The following is a 17,207-nucleotide window of genomic DNA, read 5'->3' on the forward strand; positions in this document are numbered from 1 at the left end:
AGGCATGGCTTTGCTTTGGCTATCACAGAATCGCCAAGGCTGGAAAAGACCTTTAAGATCCCCAAGTCCAGCCTGTGACCTGACACCACCACATCAGCCAGACCATGGCACTAAGTGCCACATCCAGCCTTTCCTTGAACACCTCCAGGGACGGTGCCTCCACCACTTCCCTGAGTCGTGGGTATGTTTGGTAGGTCAGCTCTACTGTCATCTCTCCCTGAAAACACCACCAAGTGCCTTTTCACCTCACTGCCCTCAGGATCCATCAGCGCTCAGGCCACCGCTGCCTCTGCACGTCGTGCAGCTCCTGCTTAATACCTTCCTAATGTTTCTGTTGGATTACCTGCCACCTCCTGAGTTCACAGCTTGTTTTTCCTGTGACTTTGCATTTTTAATTGACTGTCCCAAAGAACAATTTACCAAGAAGAAGTAATAGTTCTAGCAAATTTATGTTCGTTTAAAACATGATTAAATCCGTTTATGTATTCATAATGCTCGTCTGTTGTCAGCAATGTTGAGATCAAACTCTCTCCATTTTGCAGTGCCACTTGCTTCTCCTTAGTATCACTTCAAGTTGCAGTTGGCAAAGTGTGTGTGCACTTAGAATGAAAGGGAACGTTTACCGAATACATACCAACAAACAGGTCATTTCCCTAAAACAGAAAAACAAATAGAGCTAAGAACAAGATTTTTAATTTGAAACTTGAAACAAATGGCCAAATTTCTATTAGCTTCAATGGTACAAAGACTGGACCCATTTTCTAGCAGATCTCTTGGCATCTCATCTAATTTCAGGGAGATCAGGTCTCCACCACACCAATGTATAAAAACCTTTTATCTCCATGACCTAAGTTCAATTTTATATTTATTTTTAATTATTTTTTTTTCATAGTTTCCTAGACAGTCAAGTCATGTCTTCATTGCCAGGCTAATACAACAAGGTTGAAGTTTTGTCTTCTGGTCTTCCCCAAGCCTACTATATACAGTTTGAGTTTTTGTATTCCTCAACTTATTTGTGATGAACTACTAGAGAGTCCCCAAGAGAACCAAGGACTGGGTGGACATGGCTTCTGGTGGTCTGGCCATGTCAGTGTTGGTGAAAGCTGCCATTTGTGTACTTAAAAAATAAGGTTCTAGAGATAAACATCTGTTCTATGCTCCATGTTTGTGATGGCTGACAATGCAACCCCAGAATCCTCAAGGACAAGGCCAAACCAGGAGTGTGACATAGCCTTGGAGTTACCCTACAACACCACAAGTGTGGAGGTTGTTGGTTTCTCCACAGCCTTGCCTTGCTGGGGATGGAACTTCTGGAAATGTGCCATTATGTTTGCTTCTATAAGAAAGAGAAATGAGCTGAGGAGGGAAGTTCTAGTGCCAGGATTGGCAGAAATGTCTTTGCAGTTGTATTTTTAAGGGAAGGGAGGAGGCAATATCAGGTGAAACAATAACAAGATTTAAATAGAATCATGTCACAAATGACCAATAAACAGTTTAGTTTGTGACTTGAGCAATGAGCAGTTTTTCAGAATGAAAGTGGTCAGGTTTATTGCTGTCTTTCATTTGGATGAAGGTGTTTCTGAGGATCTGATGAAATATGTTATTTTTAAAACACCCTGTGGAGATTGAAAAATAGCAAATACCTCAGCTGGGGCCAAAGACAAGAAAGGAAAAGTTAATCTGAGAAATTCCTATTCCCACTTATCTAGTTTAAATCTAATAACTGTTTATTTCTTTTTAGCAGATAAATGTGTCAGTTCTTGTCCAGGGGATGAAAATGATGATCTTAGCATCAAGACTAAGAGAAATAAGTAAGTTCTAAAGTTTACTTATCTATACACAATGTTGGGAAGTCTGGCACAAAGAAGTGCAAAGAGCAATACAATTATTTCCTTCTGTGTGGAAAACAGCACCAGCACATGATGAGTGTCATTGCCTAAGGCAGCTCCATGATTCTCTAAAATCTGTGTTTCCCATAAGCAGCATCTGAGTAGCTCTTACCTACTCTGAAATGGTTAAAAAAACAGACTGTATGGATAAGTATTTGTTTCAAAGCCATTGGATAAAAGCTTTGTCTTCATTGATGTGAGGCAGATCTTTTTTCACTGGTGTCAGGGTTTCCAGGCTCCCGCTCGGAAATCGCTGGAGGTGTTTCTGCTCCTCTGCTTTTATTTGACCTTTATTACCATGTGTGCTTCAGATTCTCATGAAGTAACTGGCAAAAAGCCATGTGCCAAAGAAGCAACTGCCCTCACCCTTTGCCAAAAGAGCAGAAAATGAAGTAAACACTTCTGTTTTGAGAAGTACCTGAAGGCATTTTATTCTGTTCAGCCAGTAACTGCGTGTAGTGTCAGCTGGTGCTGCAGGTTGGAACCATTAAAAAATACAGCTGTACAATAAATCTGCACAATAGGTTGTATTTTGGGGGGCATTGTGATGAGCAAGCACAACAAATTTCTGTATTTTCCAAGTGGATATGTTGAAGATAATTTTATTCTGTCTTATATTACCATCCCTGCTCTCCTACATTGGGTGGTTCCTTTGACCTCGTTAAGATTTTCTGTGGATCCATATTATTATTGTGAAGGAAGAACCAGATACTCCTAGTTCAATACTCAGACTATTAAATAATTTAATATTTACTATAAGAGTATATTTATATTTTATATACACTAAGTGTGTACTTTTACTGTTTACATAGTATTTAGTATTCATGAACAGTATAAATGTTTATATTTAGTATAAAAATGTGTAAGAATATTTTTATTGACATAAGTGGGGCTGACAACAATGGGCAATATTGTGCCTGTGCTAGTCACTGTGCAGTTCCTTTCAGTGAATGGGTGAGAAAATGCAAAAGTGTTTTTCTGTTCATGTACATAAACAGAATTCTAGGACTTTAGAAGCTTGTTCACAGAACTCCAGAAAAATGTCCTTGCTCAGGCATTGCCCTATCAGAGTAGTCTGGGGCTTCCTGTGCTGTGTCAGAAGGTTGGGCAGTGCCTGCTTCACTGGCTGCTTGGGAATAAGGAATATTTTCTCATCTTTGATGGGATTCTGTGCCTTCTTCACTTGAAAGAGTAACTTTTGTTTGTTTAGTCTCTTCTTTCATGTGTAGGATAACAAATGATACAACCTTTGTCATACTTGAAATTTCAGTCAAGGTATTCACTGAGAGGATATTTAGAGCTTGGAGAGCCCTATCATAAGTTCTGTTTTTAACTTTAAAAATAAATCTTTACATTAGGGGAAGGTTTTTTTTTTACATTAGTGGGATCCAATTCTCATTCGCTGCATGTGGGCAGTTAGTCCACCACCCAATGCATAAGAAGGGCTGAAGGGCAGGGGGGCTCTGCTGGTCCTTGGCTGCTGGAGCCCTGCACAGTGTTTCTCCTGACTTGCAAAAGCTCTTTGTGTGCACTAGAAATTGGATTGGGCCCGTCATGGATCATGCCACAAAATAAAATTTGCCATTATGATATAAAAGCCACTGTCATTCTGTGAAGAACACCAATCTGATACCTCTGAAATCACTGGTGATGCAGCATCATTTTAGGATAAATGTAAGTGTAATGTAATTATTTGTAGAAGGAAGATAATACACTGGGGCTCACATTACATGCTCATCTAATTCATCTGTTTGGAGATAAAAAAGTGTTTTCCTGCTGAAATTTCAAACTAAGTATTATTCCATAGTGGTGGAAATTACATTGGTAGGAAATGCAGTCATGCCTAGTAGGAGGCTAAAAATCAAATCACTTCATACTTTCCTTATCCTCACTTGAACCTTGTGATCACTTTAAGGCTCCTGATCTTTCCAGAAAAAGCCTTAATTTGTACCAAACCCGTTCATTGCTCACAGCACTAAGCAGCAGCAGCTGGGCCCTGAGCAGGAGTCTGGTTCCCAGGTGTGAGTTGGCCAACTTCTGAAGCTTGGACTTTCATGTTCCCACCTCAAATCCCATCACCTCCTGGAGCACCTCACCCCTGCCTGGGAGGTCCCCACCTAACTGCAGTCTTGGAAGATCTGTCGGGATAGATAAGGACCTACTGGCCCAGACAGGCAGGTTCCTTGCTGAGGCTTGGCTGGGGGTTCGTGCCTCCTGTGCTGGTGACCTGCCCTGGGAGGGAGCTTAGGGGCAGCAGGATCAGCCAGTAAATTCGTGTTGGCTTTCCAGTGGGGGGACACAAAAACAGGAAAGAGAAATAAAACAAGAAGGAAAACGAAACAAAACAAGGTGAGTCTCTCCAGTCACTCCTCGAAGGTCTCCACTCCTGGACAGATTTTATGTAAAGCTGTCACTTTTCTGTAACATGAAATACAGCGTGGTGGCTGGCTGCTGAGGTCCTCCTGGACCACAGCACTAGAGTGTCCTCGCAGTCCATGAGGTTCAGAGGCCCCTGGGCACCCTCCAGCCCCGTGCTGGGCTAATGAGCCACAGGGTTGGGTCAGGGCTCAGCCACCAGCTCCCTGCACATGGAGAGGTCCTGCCATCCTGCAGGGTTTTCTGGAGAGGGTTAAAAATTCTCTCCCCAGGTGACAATTACTGACCTGTTTTCTATCTTACCTTGTTAAAGAACAGAAGATGCCCAAGCTGCTGACCAGGGGAAGGCTGAAACAGAGGAGAAAAACGAGGAGGCATCAGCAGGGCAGGTCTCCCCTCCCCTGGAGGAGCGCATCACTCACTTCCGAGACATGCTGCTGGAGAGGGGGGTAAGGAATGCCTGGCTTGCTGTGGTACAGCTCGGGTGTGGCAACAGGGCACCATCTGCTGCTACAGGAGCTGCTCCATAACTGTCACTTCACAGGCAAATGGAGAATTTTTTATTTCTCTCTATTAACCCTGTTGGTTTTGTGATACTTCACTGTGACTTTCTTCTGATGCCATCCAGTCCAAGGTGACCAACAGAATTCGCAGTCCTTTGCAGGTGCAGACCCAAATAAATCCCTGTGGACAGCCCCAAAGGTAACTGGGGGCAGCCATCCCTCCAGTGCAGACCAGAGGCTCAGTGTGGCGTGGGGACTTGTAGCAACCCACCATCCCAGAGTCTTGCACGGAGTCCAGAACTGCTCATTACACGATGAGCAAAGGGTGCAAGACAAGTCATGTCCATCACCAGAAAGACAGCATCAGGCTCAGAAACAATCCTGGCAAGCCCTTTGCTTTTTTTTTGGCATGGGAGAGGTCTCAGCACCCGAACTCCAGTGGTCCCACCACTGTGAAGCCAAATCCACTTACTGGCCATCTGAAATCCATGCAGTCTCTTTGGAAAGGATGTACTGGAGTCTCAGGAGAGTTTAGAAAACCTGCCCTTTTCCTTGGACCTCCCTGGCTGCCCTTGGCCTCCCTTGGGAAGAGCTGGTGGTTCCTGCAGAGGCTGTGGGATAGGAGCTGGGGGGCAGGGGAGGGAAAGTGTCAGGGGTTTGGGTTGGACAAGAAGAGGTGGCCCCACCATGGCTGAGCATCGTGTCCCCTGGGCCAGCACAGACCCGCCTGCCACAGAACTGGTATCAGTTCTGGGAGGGTCTGGAGCAGTTGCAGCCATCTCACAGTGACCTCTTTGAGGTTACGAGTTGAGAGGTGGAGCAGAAATTCAACTGGCAGGTAGGGCCTTCTGCACTGGGAGCCTCCTGACCAAGGGGGAAACAGGAGCTACAGATCTCATAGGAGCATCTGGTGACTGGTTTGGTAAAGAGCCTCAGCCTGGTGTCTGTTTCCTGAGGCAGCATTTAAGAGCCTGTCCTGAGCTGACCACACACAGGCTACCATCAATAGGAAGAATTGTAGATACCATTATTTATATACACAAAATCACCTCTGCAAAAATTCATCTCCCTTTGTATCTTTCTCCAGAGAACTGATGAATCTGAGTGTGAATGGAATTAATAAGCATGCTGGGTTTAAGTCCTCATCCTGCCAATGTAAATAGGGGTATAATGGAGCAGTGTGTGCAGATTTCACCCCTCCTTCCAACACTCTGCAAATATGTATTCTATAGAAGTTCCTGTCACTTCTGTAAAGAAAAAAATCCAAGGTGTCTGTTGTTAGGCAGTAAAGCCTAGAAAATTTATCACCAGTAATCAGCAGGCTTTAAAGGTAGATAATGAGAGCTTCAGAGCTCAACAGTAAATTATCTCCATGCCAGACCTGCTTTATTAATCCATTTTGTTATTTATGCTTAATAAATGCAGAGTGCCATAAATGAATCCTGGCTGAAGATTTCAGCTGGCATATTTTAAGTCAGGGGGCAGTAAGTCAAAATTTGAAAGTATCAGGGATGTTTTATAATAGGATTCCTCAAGTGTTTTCAGTGTAAGACTCAGATTTGCTCATAAAAATAAGGAATTCAGGACATTTACTGTTTGGTTTTGCTATTATTTAAAAATGTATAGCTAATGGAGTACCTTGCCTTCGCCCTGAGCATTTTTTAAATGTCCAGACAAGCTGCTGGCTAGCTCAGCTGGTTGGCATTGCTTGGAGTGAAGTGAGGCCTTTGGTGTTATTTTAAACTGATTATTTAATTAACATCTCCTGCCATTTGCTTGTAGTGGTGTTACTTCCCAAGTAGTTACTGGATGGCATTGCAAGGAGCTTGAACTAGATGGAATTTTTCAATGTGGTTCTGAATCTTCCTATATAAGTTATATCAACAGAAGAGAATTTATTGTAACATTTTGAAAATAGAAGTGACTTTCTGGTGTAGCTCCAAGATGATGGCACTGCTCTTAAGTCTGTGGCAAGTTTCCCCATGTAAAAATGTGATCTCTGATATTCTCCTGGAGGTTTAAAAGTTTCCACAAAATGCAGAGGGGAAGGGGATGATTCTTCTTGGCTCCCTCACAGCCACAGCAGTAAAATATCCCCATGCTGCATTTCTGGGAAAGGCTCTTTGCTGGGATGCTCTTGGTGAAACGAGGTTTTTGGAAAGGATTCCAAATTACTGTTTTACTCGAGATATGACTTAATACTGGGGAGATAAAAGGGAATCTGGGGGGTCCTAACCCCTGCCTTCTTGTCTCCAAACAACTCTTGCAGTCTCAGTACTATCTTAAAAAAATAAATTAAAAAGCCCAAATAAACAGAGGTGGGATTGGGATTTTATTCCACCACCTTGTTTTTCAGACAGACTCAAAGACCCCATTTCTAGAAGGACAAAGCCCTGAATCCCATTTTTCACTGTCTCTTACTGGTGGAATGTCCCACGGTAGGGAAGAAGACCATGATACACCTTGGGAGATGCATGAGAATATTCACCATTTATATGCATTTGCAGAGCTCCAAAGTGAGTATCCTGAGCAGCCAATGGCTCATCCAGTCCCAGCCCTGCCATGGGAAGGGGCATCTCCCACTAGACCAGGTTGCTCAGTCCATTGTAACCCCCTTTGCTTCAGCAGAGCTTCCCTCTTTGAGAGCAAATTTCTGTTTTAATTACAGTTCATGTACTTAATTTTTTTAGTGAATTTACTCTTCTTTGTAATTAAATGGTGTGATTAGAATATTTTATGTTACTCCAGAGTTCCCTGTTAATTACTTTGTTACAGAGATGTTGTACCAGGATCAGGCTGAGGAGTTCAGCCTGATGTTCCCAGACTGTCATTTTGTAAAAGCTCCAGGCAAAGGGACCTGCTGGGGTTCATGGTGGTCCCTACACTCACTAGTGGTTGAGGTTTCAGGGAAGAACATCTCCAGGAATGTGATATTCCCATGTCATGTGGCTATGGAGATGTGAGGGATGTGCAGGGCTTGAGTGGACACTCTGGGTGGATTCACTGGGAAAAGGTGGAAGCCTTAAAAAGGAGGAGATGTGACAGCAATGATGTTGGAGGGAAGGGGCATGTGTGCTACAAACACATAATTTTTTGAAGACGTTCACCATCCGTTCTTCAGTGTGTGTATCCCCTGCCATCCTCGTTTGGGTTGTAATTTAAGTTTGGGAGAGAAGAGGAACTAGAGCCGAGGTAATTACTTAAATGGAAATTGATGCTTCTGTTATACAAAGGGGATAATAACATGGCAGTTTCCTCTCTGCTGCACATTCTTTCCATCAAAAATGTGGAACGAGCATCTCCCAGATACTGAGATGTCCTAGAGCAATTCAATGCTAATGGTGTGGGGGCATCCAAAGCATTGCCAGAAACATTAAAATTCAGCTTCCAACCACTCGGAGGCATCCTTCAGAGGGTTCATTAGCTTTCTGAACTACTCTTTTGCTTCACCTTGGAACATTTTCTTCTCTCACATCCTTATTGAAATTCCTTAACGCAACTGTGTTTGTGTACTTCACAGGTTTCAGCATTTTCTACGTGGGAGAAAGAGTTGCACAAAATAGTGTTTGATCCACGCTACCTTCTGCTGAATTCCGAGGAACGCAAACAGGTGAGCACAGGCTCCAGCAGAGCTGCTGCTTGGCAGCAGGCACCTCCCACATTAACCCTGGTGACAGAGTAATCATCCTGGGAGGGCAAAAAGAACTGCATAAAATTAACATTTCTTTTTGAAGACTTCCCTCCCTGGCAGTGTTGAAGGGCAGGTTGGATGGGGCTTGGAGCAACCTGGGCTGGTGGGAGGTGTCCCTGCCCATGCAGGGGGTTGGAACTAGATGAGCTTTAAGGTCCCTTCCAACCCAAACCAGTCTATATTTCCATGATTCGGTGAGACTTGCAATGTAGGCTCAGCTCCTGGGAAGGTGCTGTCTCCTTTGCAAAGGAGTGGTCAGAAGGGAGTTTGCACACAGAGATGAGCTCCAGGTCTCTGGGCTGTAGGAACAACTCCCGTGGAGTCTCAGAAATTGGGCTGTAGAGAGGGAAATGGCCTTAAGGTAATGTTTCCATTCTGAATTATTTAACTATCATGGGGAGGCTGCTTCATTTTTGTGACAGAGAGCATTTTCTAGGGGTTTGGCAGTATTTACTGCTCTGTTTTGCAATAATTGCACTTGCTGGGCATAAACGGATTGAGCACTGTGGCTGTGCTGGTGTCTGCTGGAAAGGGCTTCATTTTCCTGGCAAACTGCAAAGGGGACTTTTTGCTGCCTTGATTATTGGGGCATTAATTAGCACTAGGGACCTAAAAGGACCCCAGGGCTGCAGCTGAGTTTAACAAATTTAGAAGAGGTGCAGGGATGTTGCAGAGAAGGGGAATGCTTCTGTTCTGTAGTTATTTATCTTCCTTGCCAGTCTTTTGTCATCCTGGAGAAAGAAGGAAGAATTTTTAATATTAAATTGTCTGTTTTTTAAATAAACATAAAGAAAAATGTACCTATTCTTATTCCATTGCACTGGGGGCCCAAATTGTCTTGTGGTTCTCCAGAGAGCTTCCTGGAGGTATTTACTGAGGGACTGAGCACATACATCTTCATTTACTCCCTTTCCAATATATTCTTTCTGAAGAAAAAAAAAAGTGAAATATAATAATAATGAAATATGTGAAGGAAAATGTAAGAGAAACTGCTAGAATGGAAAGTACTGCTAGACAAGAGGCTAAACAGGGAGGCTGGTATTTATTTCAGGGAATCAGGAAGGACAAAACCTAGGCCTTGATGAGAATCAAAATACATTACTTCTTTCATTTTATCAGCCTTAGAGGTGATATAATAAAAATACATCATGAATACACATCATGTCCTTGAAGCACTGCTGTGGGGGACCTCATCTGGGGGCCGATGTGATGCTCAAGGAAAGGGTTCTGAGGAACAAGTTCTTGGCAGTCCTGCAGGTAGGACCCTGTAATCAAGCAGGGGTTGGCTCTGCAAGGGATGGCAACTCAGGCTCAGAGCTAAGGAGGCAGGGGGAGCTGGTCAGGAGCTCTTCTGCAAAACACGGTCAAAAACCAGCAGGGTTGGGAGCACGTGCCAGGTGTGTCATACCCTGTAGATACTGCACCAGAAGTTACGACTTCTAGATGTTCATTGTAAGTAATGCCACCTAGTTAGACCCCATTTTCCTCCAAGAAGTGGTTTAAGAAGGCTAGACTTGGACAAGAGCAGATGTTGATTTAATAGAAGCACTTCTTGAAGTGCAGTTCAAATTATCAGAAGACATGATTTAGTGTTATGGAAACATTTCCTTCCATGGATGCTGGCTGTGTGGCCTGGACAGGGAGCATCTGAGTGCTCTCTGAGTTGTGCAAATGAATCTGTATTGGAGGGGGCAGAGGTGAGAAGTGGCTCACAGTGAATGTGGGGAAGGGAAGGATGCTGCAGGTGGGTTGGGAAAGGCAGGGAGAGCTTTTTGGCTGCCATCTGGGAACCTCCTCTTGACTGGAGCATGTGTGGAGGTGGGTTTGACTGCCAGGGATGCCAGCTCTGCTGTTGGTGGCTGTCCTCATGTTGCTTGAGGAAGGTAATGATCTGTACTGAACGTCTGTGGTTGGCTCCACTGGCCTACCAGTATTTCCAAAGGGTTATTAACAGTTGGAAGATGCCACTATGTTTAAGCAAGGAACAGTGCAGGGTGAAGGAGCAGCTGTGTTAAAATAAGACTAATTTTGATTTATTACCTTCATAATAGCTTCACTGATACCAGAAAGGCAAGCAATAACAGTGTCACCTACTTTATTTGTTCCATTTTTTCCATCTCCTCTTACTCTCAATTCATGCTGTTGGTTACAGTATAATCTATCCAGGTTTCCTAGGTTATTTATGGTATTTCTCTCATGGCCATTTTTAATGTTTACTTTTCCAGTTCTATTTCTTCTCTCTTCTCCATAACATCTGAAATACCAGTTGTGGTTTGGTTACTATAGCTTTCATGGCATGTAGATTTGCACCTGCACATCCTCACGGCTGATGAGGAAGCACCATGGTAGTAGCCATCACATTTAATGTGTGCAAGTTGTGGTGGGGAAAGGGTGGGGAATACTGAAAGCTGATAGCATTTGGACGAGAAGATTCTTTTTGGGTATGAAAAATATGATTAAAGCAGTTGGCAGAATTTTGTGACACTGTGAACTCCTCAACTTAAGGCAAGGAAATGCGAGGGAGACTGAAGTCAGGAAATGCTGATGCATGTTGCACTTGCTGGTTGAATGAAGATGCTATCTGTCCAACTTGCACCTTCCTCCAGCTACTTGTTTTGTGAGAACATTTATCAGTGTTGAGTGAAGCAGACCCGGCTGCACGAGGCAGCACTGAGGGCAGATAAGACCCGTGGATTGCAAGACTGACAGCCCTTTGATCAAGCATAAATACCATAAAGGCTTTGTTAATAAACGCAGTATCTTGTTTCCCTTTCTTGGAAAGATATTTGAACAGTTTGTCAAGACCAGGATCAGAGAAGAGTACAAAGAAAAGAAAAATAAACTGTTGTTAGCCAAAGAAGAATTTAAAAAGCTCCTTGAAGAATCCAAGTTATCACCAAGGTATGGCTTTGCCTTGTGGAGATTTGTTCTGATAAGCTCTGTCCTTCAGCCTCTGCTTATCAGAGGATGCCCTAACACTGAACTTGTGTACAGCCCCTGGTGCAGTGCTGGGCTGGTGGTTCTTCCCTAACCTTTTACAGGATTTTGTTGTACTTCTGGGAAAAGGAACACACCACCTTTATTTCAGTTCTCAATCTCTCTGTTATTAAGAGTGTGTAATATTTTGCATTGCCTATTTGTTTGATATGCATGCCTATGGCCTCATGATAGAACACACATATTATCTGTATCAAATCTGTTTAATTGTATTTACATAAGCCAAAGAGAAGTGAATAGTGAAAAACTTGGGTTTGTTTTTTTGATGGAAGAGAAACACAGTTTAACAAATTAAAATCAAGCATGCAATGCTGTTTTTTTCTACATTGATTTTTAAGCAATGGCTCCAAAACAGCACACTGGCAGGTGCAGTGCTAAGGGCAGCACCTGTTCATTCATGTTGGATATGAAAATAAAGAGATCTGTATATTATAATCTGGCTACATTTTTGGAACTAAGAAACTATAGTTTTCTCAACTAAAATATGCAGTGAATGGGACAGCACTGCCTGCCTCGACACACAGAGATGCAAACAGCACATCAGGCTCCAGGGAACTACTCATAGCAAGGAGGTTTTTTTACCAGAAACTGGTAACATTCATGACTAAAGTAGCAGCTAAATGCTGGTCTCAGCAACGATGTTCTCATTCCACAGGGGCAAACCCGTGATTGTTTGTTAATGTTTTTTGTTGAGCTGACAGGAGAGCACAGAGTCAAAGAAACTCACCCACCAGCAATGGTCTCTGGCTGGATGCTGATATGCAGTGAAATGCCACGTGTGTGTTGGGAAGTGCTGGAACTGGTGGTGAAATCCTCAGGGAAAGCTGTCTCTCTCTGGATGTCAGTGGCATTGTGCCTGTCACTCACAGCTGCAACTAATTTTTAGATGTTTTTAGAAAAGATCAAACAAGCTTGGCAGTCCACTGGGGACCATGTGCTCAAGGGTGGTAGGACCTTTAGTAAGACCTTCAGCAGTGCCATCTAAGTAGGACAGTCAAAAGGCATTCCTTTACTGTTAGCCATGGGTGGGGTTTTCTGTTCAATTATGGGCTAATTCCTGGAACACTGGCCATCAGAAGCAGGGGGCAGAGATTGAGACCTGAGCAAACACCATGTTGGTGATTCACAACTGTCCTGTCAGACACTGCCCCCTGTTTTCTCAGTCAGAAGCTGGAGGTTGGCTCCTGCAGGCTGACCCGAGAGGTTCTGGCATGGCCTCACCTCCCTTGTCTCCGGGACTCCCCTCACCTGCCTGTCAAATATTCCCCACAACACTCCCATTTTTCATGTCTGTGGGAAAAGCCAAGTGTGATCCAGGTCCAAGAGTCTGATGTGGAGTGCCAAAGTGGCAGCTTTACCCTCTCTCTGTTTCCTGCAGAACGACCTTTAAAGAGTTCGCAGAGAAGTACGGACGAGATCAGCGGTTTCGCCTGGTTCAGAAGAAGAAGGACCAAGAGCATTTTTTCAACCAGTTCATACTTATTCTTAAAAAGAGGGACAAAGAAAACAGGATAAGGCTACGGAAAATGAGATAAAACCTGCTGGAACTGGCAATAATGACACAAGTCCGTGCTGTGGCTGCAGTCAGAAATTTGAGGGAAGGCTAAAGCATTTGGGGCTAAACTGGCAACAGCTTGGTGAGGAAGTGGAAATCCCTGGGAAAACTTTCTCTAAACAGAGCTTATTGACCATATATTGAATGTGTGAAGGTTGTTCTGCAGGAATATGAAGGGTATTTTGTTCTCAAAGAATTAATGTTTCATATTGAAGCTCTCTTTTGTACAACATCCAGAGTTTGATGCATTTCTAATTGCCGTGATATGTCAGTCCCTTAATTGTTTTAATTATGCAAATTACTTGTAATATACACAAATTATGAATCCAGTGCAGATTTGTAATTAAGCAGGGGCAGATGCCATCCATAACAATATCTCAAGATACTTTCTTCATTTAGGGGAATTATCTAAAGCAGTCTTTGGGCAACTTTATGCATTAACAGAAAGTGTTTGGAGTATGGTGGTAAGCAGGAATTCATCACCCCATGTTCATATGTCTCTGTCCAGTTCTCTGAGTAGTAGTAATAAGATATTAATTGTTAATCCAGTGAAGAGTGTGGAAATCTTGGCATTTGTTCCTTAAGAAAACTTCCCTGAGTAAGAAATTGCTTTCTCCTTGCCCTGGATGGTGCTTTCGGGCACCGGGGTGACAGCACCACTTCTCCGTCCGAGTTCCTAAGAGAAGTTCTTTGGTAAAACCATCACAGTGTGATTTCAGTTATGTTACTGTATGTGAAAAGTCTGCATGAGATTTTTCTCATCATATTTGTATAAATAAATATTTAACTTTTTTAATTAATAAATATTTTAAGCCAATTTTCAGGGAGTTTCACATTTCTCAGCTTTTGGAAATACTGGGTAAAATAGTGCAGGTCTCGAGGTTTTTACTTGAGAGGTAGAAACCCAGAGGGAGCTCCAAGCAATCCTGACTTGTGTGCAAATTCCACTAATGCTGACTGGAGTTCTGAGCATATCAAGAGCAAAATAATCACTGTGACTACGAAGGTAGGGTATCCTGGCTGGAGAACATCAGCACAGATCCCTGAACATCAGGATATCCCTTCCTTTGTGCTGCAGGAAAGACACACTCTCCTCTGTGAGCATGAGGATTTTCTCAGATGACCTAATTTTTGAGTTGTTATTAATTAGATTCATAGATTTCTACTTAGTAGGAGTGATTTTGATATTTTTCCCCAACTAATGGTAATTTTTCTTTAGAAGTGTGCTGGATTTCTTTTTATAATCAAGGAAATAAGGGGTTTTTCTAATGTTCGGGAAAAATTAACTCAGAATAACCCAAAGAAGAGTACTTGATACTAGATGTGTTTTAGAAAGTGTGTAGAGTTTCAAGCTTCAGCATGAAAAAGATGTCATTTATTTCTGTGAGAAGAAGACCTGACCCAGAGCTGCTGGTGGTGTGAGCAAAGAAATTTGCTGCCGTGTTGGAGTTTTCAGGTTAAACAGATGTTCCCAGTTTTATTTCAGCTCTGCAGGTGAGGGTTGTCCTTCAGGACCAAGCAAACCAGTAGCTGCAATTTGGTTTTACATGGCTTGTGATAGCCAATCACTCACAACTTTATCTGAGAATTATTTATGCATTGGAGGAAGAGCCTGGGTTGCTCCCACCCCTGCGTGGCTCAGGAGTCCTGGGAATCACGTAGAGGCAATGCTGTCCGTGTGGATGTGGGGTGGGGCTGGGCTGCAGTGACCCAGACAAATGATGCAGGTCTGCCAGGAGACCTGAAGACAGGCTTCAGAGGTTTTTTCATAAGGTGTTAAAAAGTAAGCTGCAGGAGCCCAATGGGACCTTGCTTTTATGACTGAGACTGTTGCAGTGGTTTGTGCTCTGGTGGGGTTCTCTGGTTCCAGTGTGAGCGTTTCTAGCCCCCGTGCTGCCATGAGCACAGCACTCCGGGGGGACTGTGTCAAGACCCAGCTAGAGCAACCCAGGGAGATTCAGACTGGACCCCTTGGCTTCCAAAGTCCTCAGAGAGGAGCCCAGGTGCAGCTGGATCCACTCTTAGTCTCAGAGCTGGACATCCCAGGGAGAGTGATGAAAATGTCACAGTCCAAGGAAACGCTCAACCATCCAATACCCCTTCAATGGATTCAGGTGAAAGGACACTCAAGGTCTGTGTTTGAATATTAGGTTTAATTAAAACTATAGAAGGAATACTGGTACTTCAATTATTATCTCAGGTTTCAGGATCATAAAGGCAGATTCTTTAGATCACAAAAGTCACAATACAGATATGTTCAAGCTGCACCACCTGATAAAATTAGTGGTTAGACCTTGTGTTGCTAAATGGTTTTAAGAAGGAAAAGGGAGCGAAAGAGACTAGAAGAAGAAAAGTTAGAGTGATAATAGAAAATTTCCAGTCCTGTATCCAGTGTTGGGGAGAGTTGGTGTCAGTGAGGCTCCTCAAGCCCACCATCTCAGCTCTTTCCATAGGCCTGTTGCACTTAAACAACTGTTTTGCTGCAATGAGTAGTTGTGGGGAGACATCCCACCGCTGAGCAACTGGAGCAGCCTCCCCCCTCTCTGCTCCTCCACCGCTATCTCAGCCCTTGCATACAGGCCCAGGCCACCTGCAGGCCATCACCTTGTGTCCATCCTCTCAGGCAGTCCTGGGGTGCAAAGGAGGCTTTGTTGGAGGGCTCACAATGCTGTTCCCACACCACCTCCCACACGTGCGGGTCCTGAGGGCCGGTCCCTCATGGATTGTGACTGGATAGTTGGAATCATTTTGCTACACATTTTGTTCATCTTCAGCTCTCCAGGAACACTCATGTTTCTTCATAGCTGTCACATTGATTATGATAGTGCAGTCCTTCTGTTGAAGTCCCAGGCTCACCAGGATCAGCTGGTGGGGGTGGGTTGGGGAGGGGGACTCGTTTATCCCAGGTCACTGCCCCAGTGCAGGGCTGGGAGGTTGTGGGGGCTCACCCTGCCTCCTAACTTCCTTCAACCCAATGCCCTTTTTCTGACCCTGGACTATTTACAAAGACTTGATCACCTCTGAGCCCCTCTGCCAAGGATTCTCCAACTGGCAAGTGGGGAATTTTTTACCCCAGGAGCAAGAGACCCTCAAACTCATCCCCCAGCCTTTCACAGCTAGGAGGAGCTGTTAATTGCGTGGTGAGTCCTGAGCCTGATCCCTTGAGGCTCACAGCTACCTCCAGTGTCTCAGCTGGTGACCTCAGATGAGCCTTTCCCTGGTCCCAGTCCCAGCTGGGAAGAGAAGATTATTTGGGGCTTCTGGTGTGGATATGCTGGGCCTGTTTCTCCTGAGCCTGGGATGAGCAGTGATGGTCTGGCTGTCAAAAGCAGAAAAAGGTCAAATTATACTGGATTTCTGAAAATTAAAAAAGTGGAGGGGTTGTTTGAGAGGCTTTCCTTTTTGTTTGGCAAAGTTAGAAATCAAAAATTCTAGAATGACCCCCAGTGGTCCTAAGGGAGCCAATGAAACTGTAGCAGCCTTGAATTTGCTATTTCTAAGGGGGGAAAAACAAAACAACCAAAACCCAACCAAACAGGAAAAAGATTACACAACAGAATCTTCAACAAGACTTCTAATAAGTGTAGTCTTTCTTTGTCTTCAGAGGAAGAAAAGCTTTGCTATGTTTTAAAGTCCCAAGGAAATGAGATGCAATCAGCAATGGAGTCCAAGCCTGCCATAGCAGCAAGGGACAGAGCTAAAAGTGAGTTTGGGAATGCAGGCAGCAAGAATGAGCTAAAACACCTTCAGCAAGAAGCTGCTGGTGTTGGTGGAACTTTCAGCAAATTGGATTTCTTAGGACCAGAACATCTGTTATCAAAATGAAAATATTTTGGTCCTGTAGCATTTGTTCAACCCCACCATATTGCAATAAACCAGATCCTGCTCTGCTTTGTTGAGCTATGGAAATGAAACTGGGGACGTTTTGAGGGGGGCAAATAAATTCAACACCATTTCTAAGGCATTCCTGAGCCTGTCAGGAGGGATTATACACAGCTGAGGTTTCTGGAGTCTACGAGCTTCAGCTGCCTGTAATCACTCCTGACAAGGCATCTGCCTGGTTTGGTTCTATAAACCTACAGAAACAGATTTTATAGTTTCCTGGGTCTCTGGGGGATCCTTGGTCTTGCTCTTCTTAGCAGGAAGGTTTTCCCCTTCCTGTGTGACCTTCTTCTCTTCCTGCAATTTAAGTCCAT

At 43.9% G+C, this 17,207-nt stretch overlaps 1 protein-coding gene across 1 annotated transcript in view; it reads left to right on the forward strand.

Annotated features, from left to right (window-relative positions):
* Positions 1–13,756, forward strand: part of TCERG1L (transcription elongation regulator 1 like) — a 63,904-nt gene extending 50,148 nt beyond the window's left edge. The window contains exons 9-13 of the mRNA XM_051619741.1: positions 1,742–1,811; positions 4,579–4,714; positions 8,289–8,378; positions 11,242–11,360; positions 12,835–13,756. Coding sequence (XP_051475701.1) covers positions 1,742–1,811; positions 4,579–4,714; positions 8,289–8,378; positions 11,242–11,360; positions 12,835–12,991 — 572 coding nt within the window. The 3' untranslated portion in view covers positions 12,992–13,756. The remainder of the gene's footprint in view (positions 1–1,741; positions 1,812–4,578; positions 4,715–8,288; positions 8,379–11,241; positions 11,361–12,834) is intronic.
* The last annotated feature ends 3,451 nt before the right edge of the window (positions 13,757–17,207 follow it).

The sequence above is a fragment of the Apus apus genome, chromosome 4, assembly GCF_020740795.1.
Source record: "Apus apus isolate bApuApu2 chromosome 4, bApuApu2.pri.cur, whole genome shotgun sequence".
NCBI classification, from domain to species: domain Eukaryota; kingdom Metazoa; phylum Chordata; class Aves; order Apodiformes; family Apodidae; genus Apus; species Apus apus.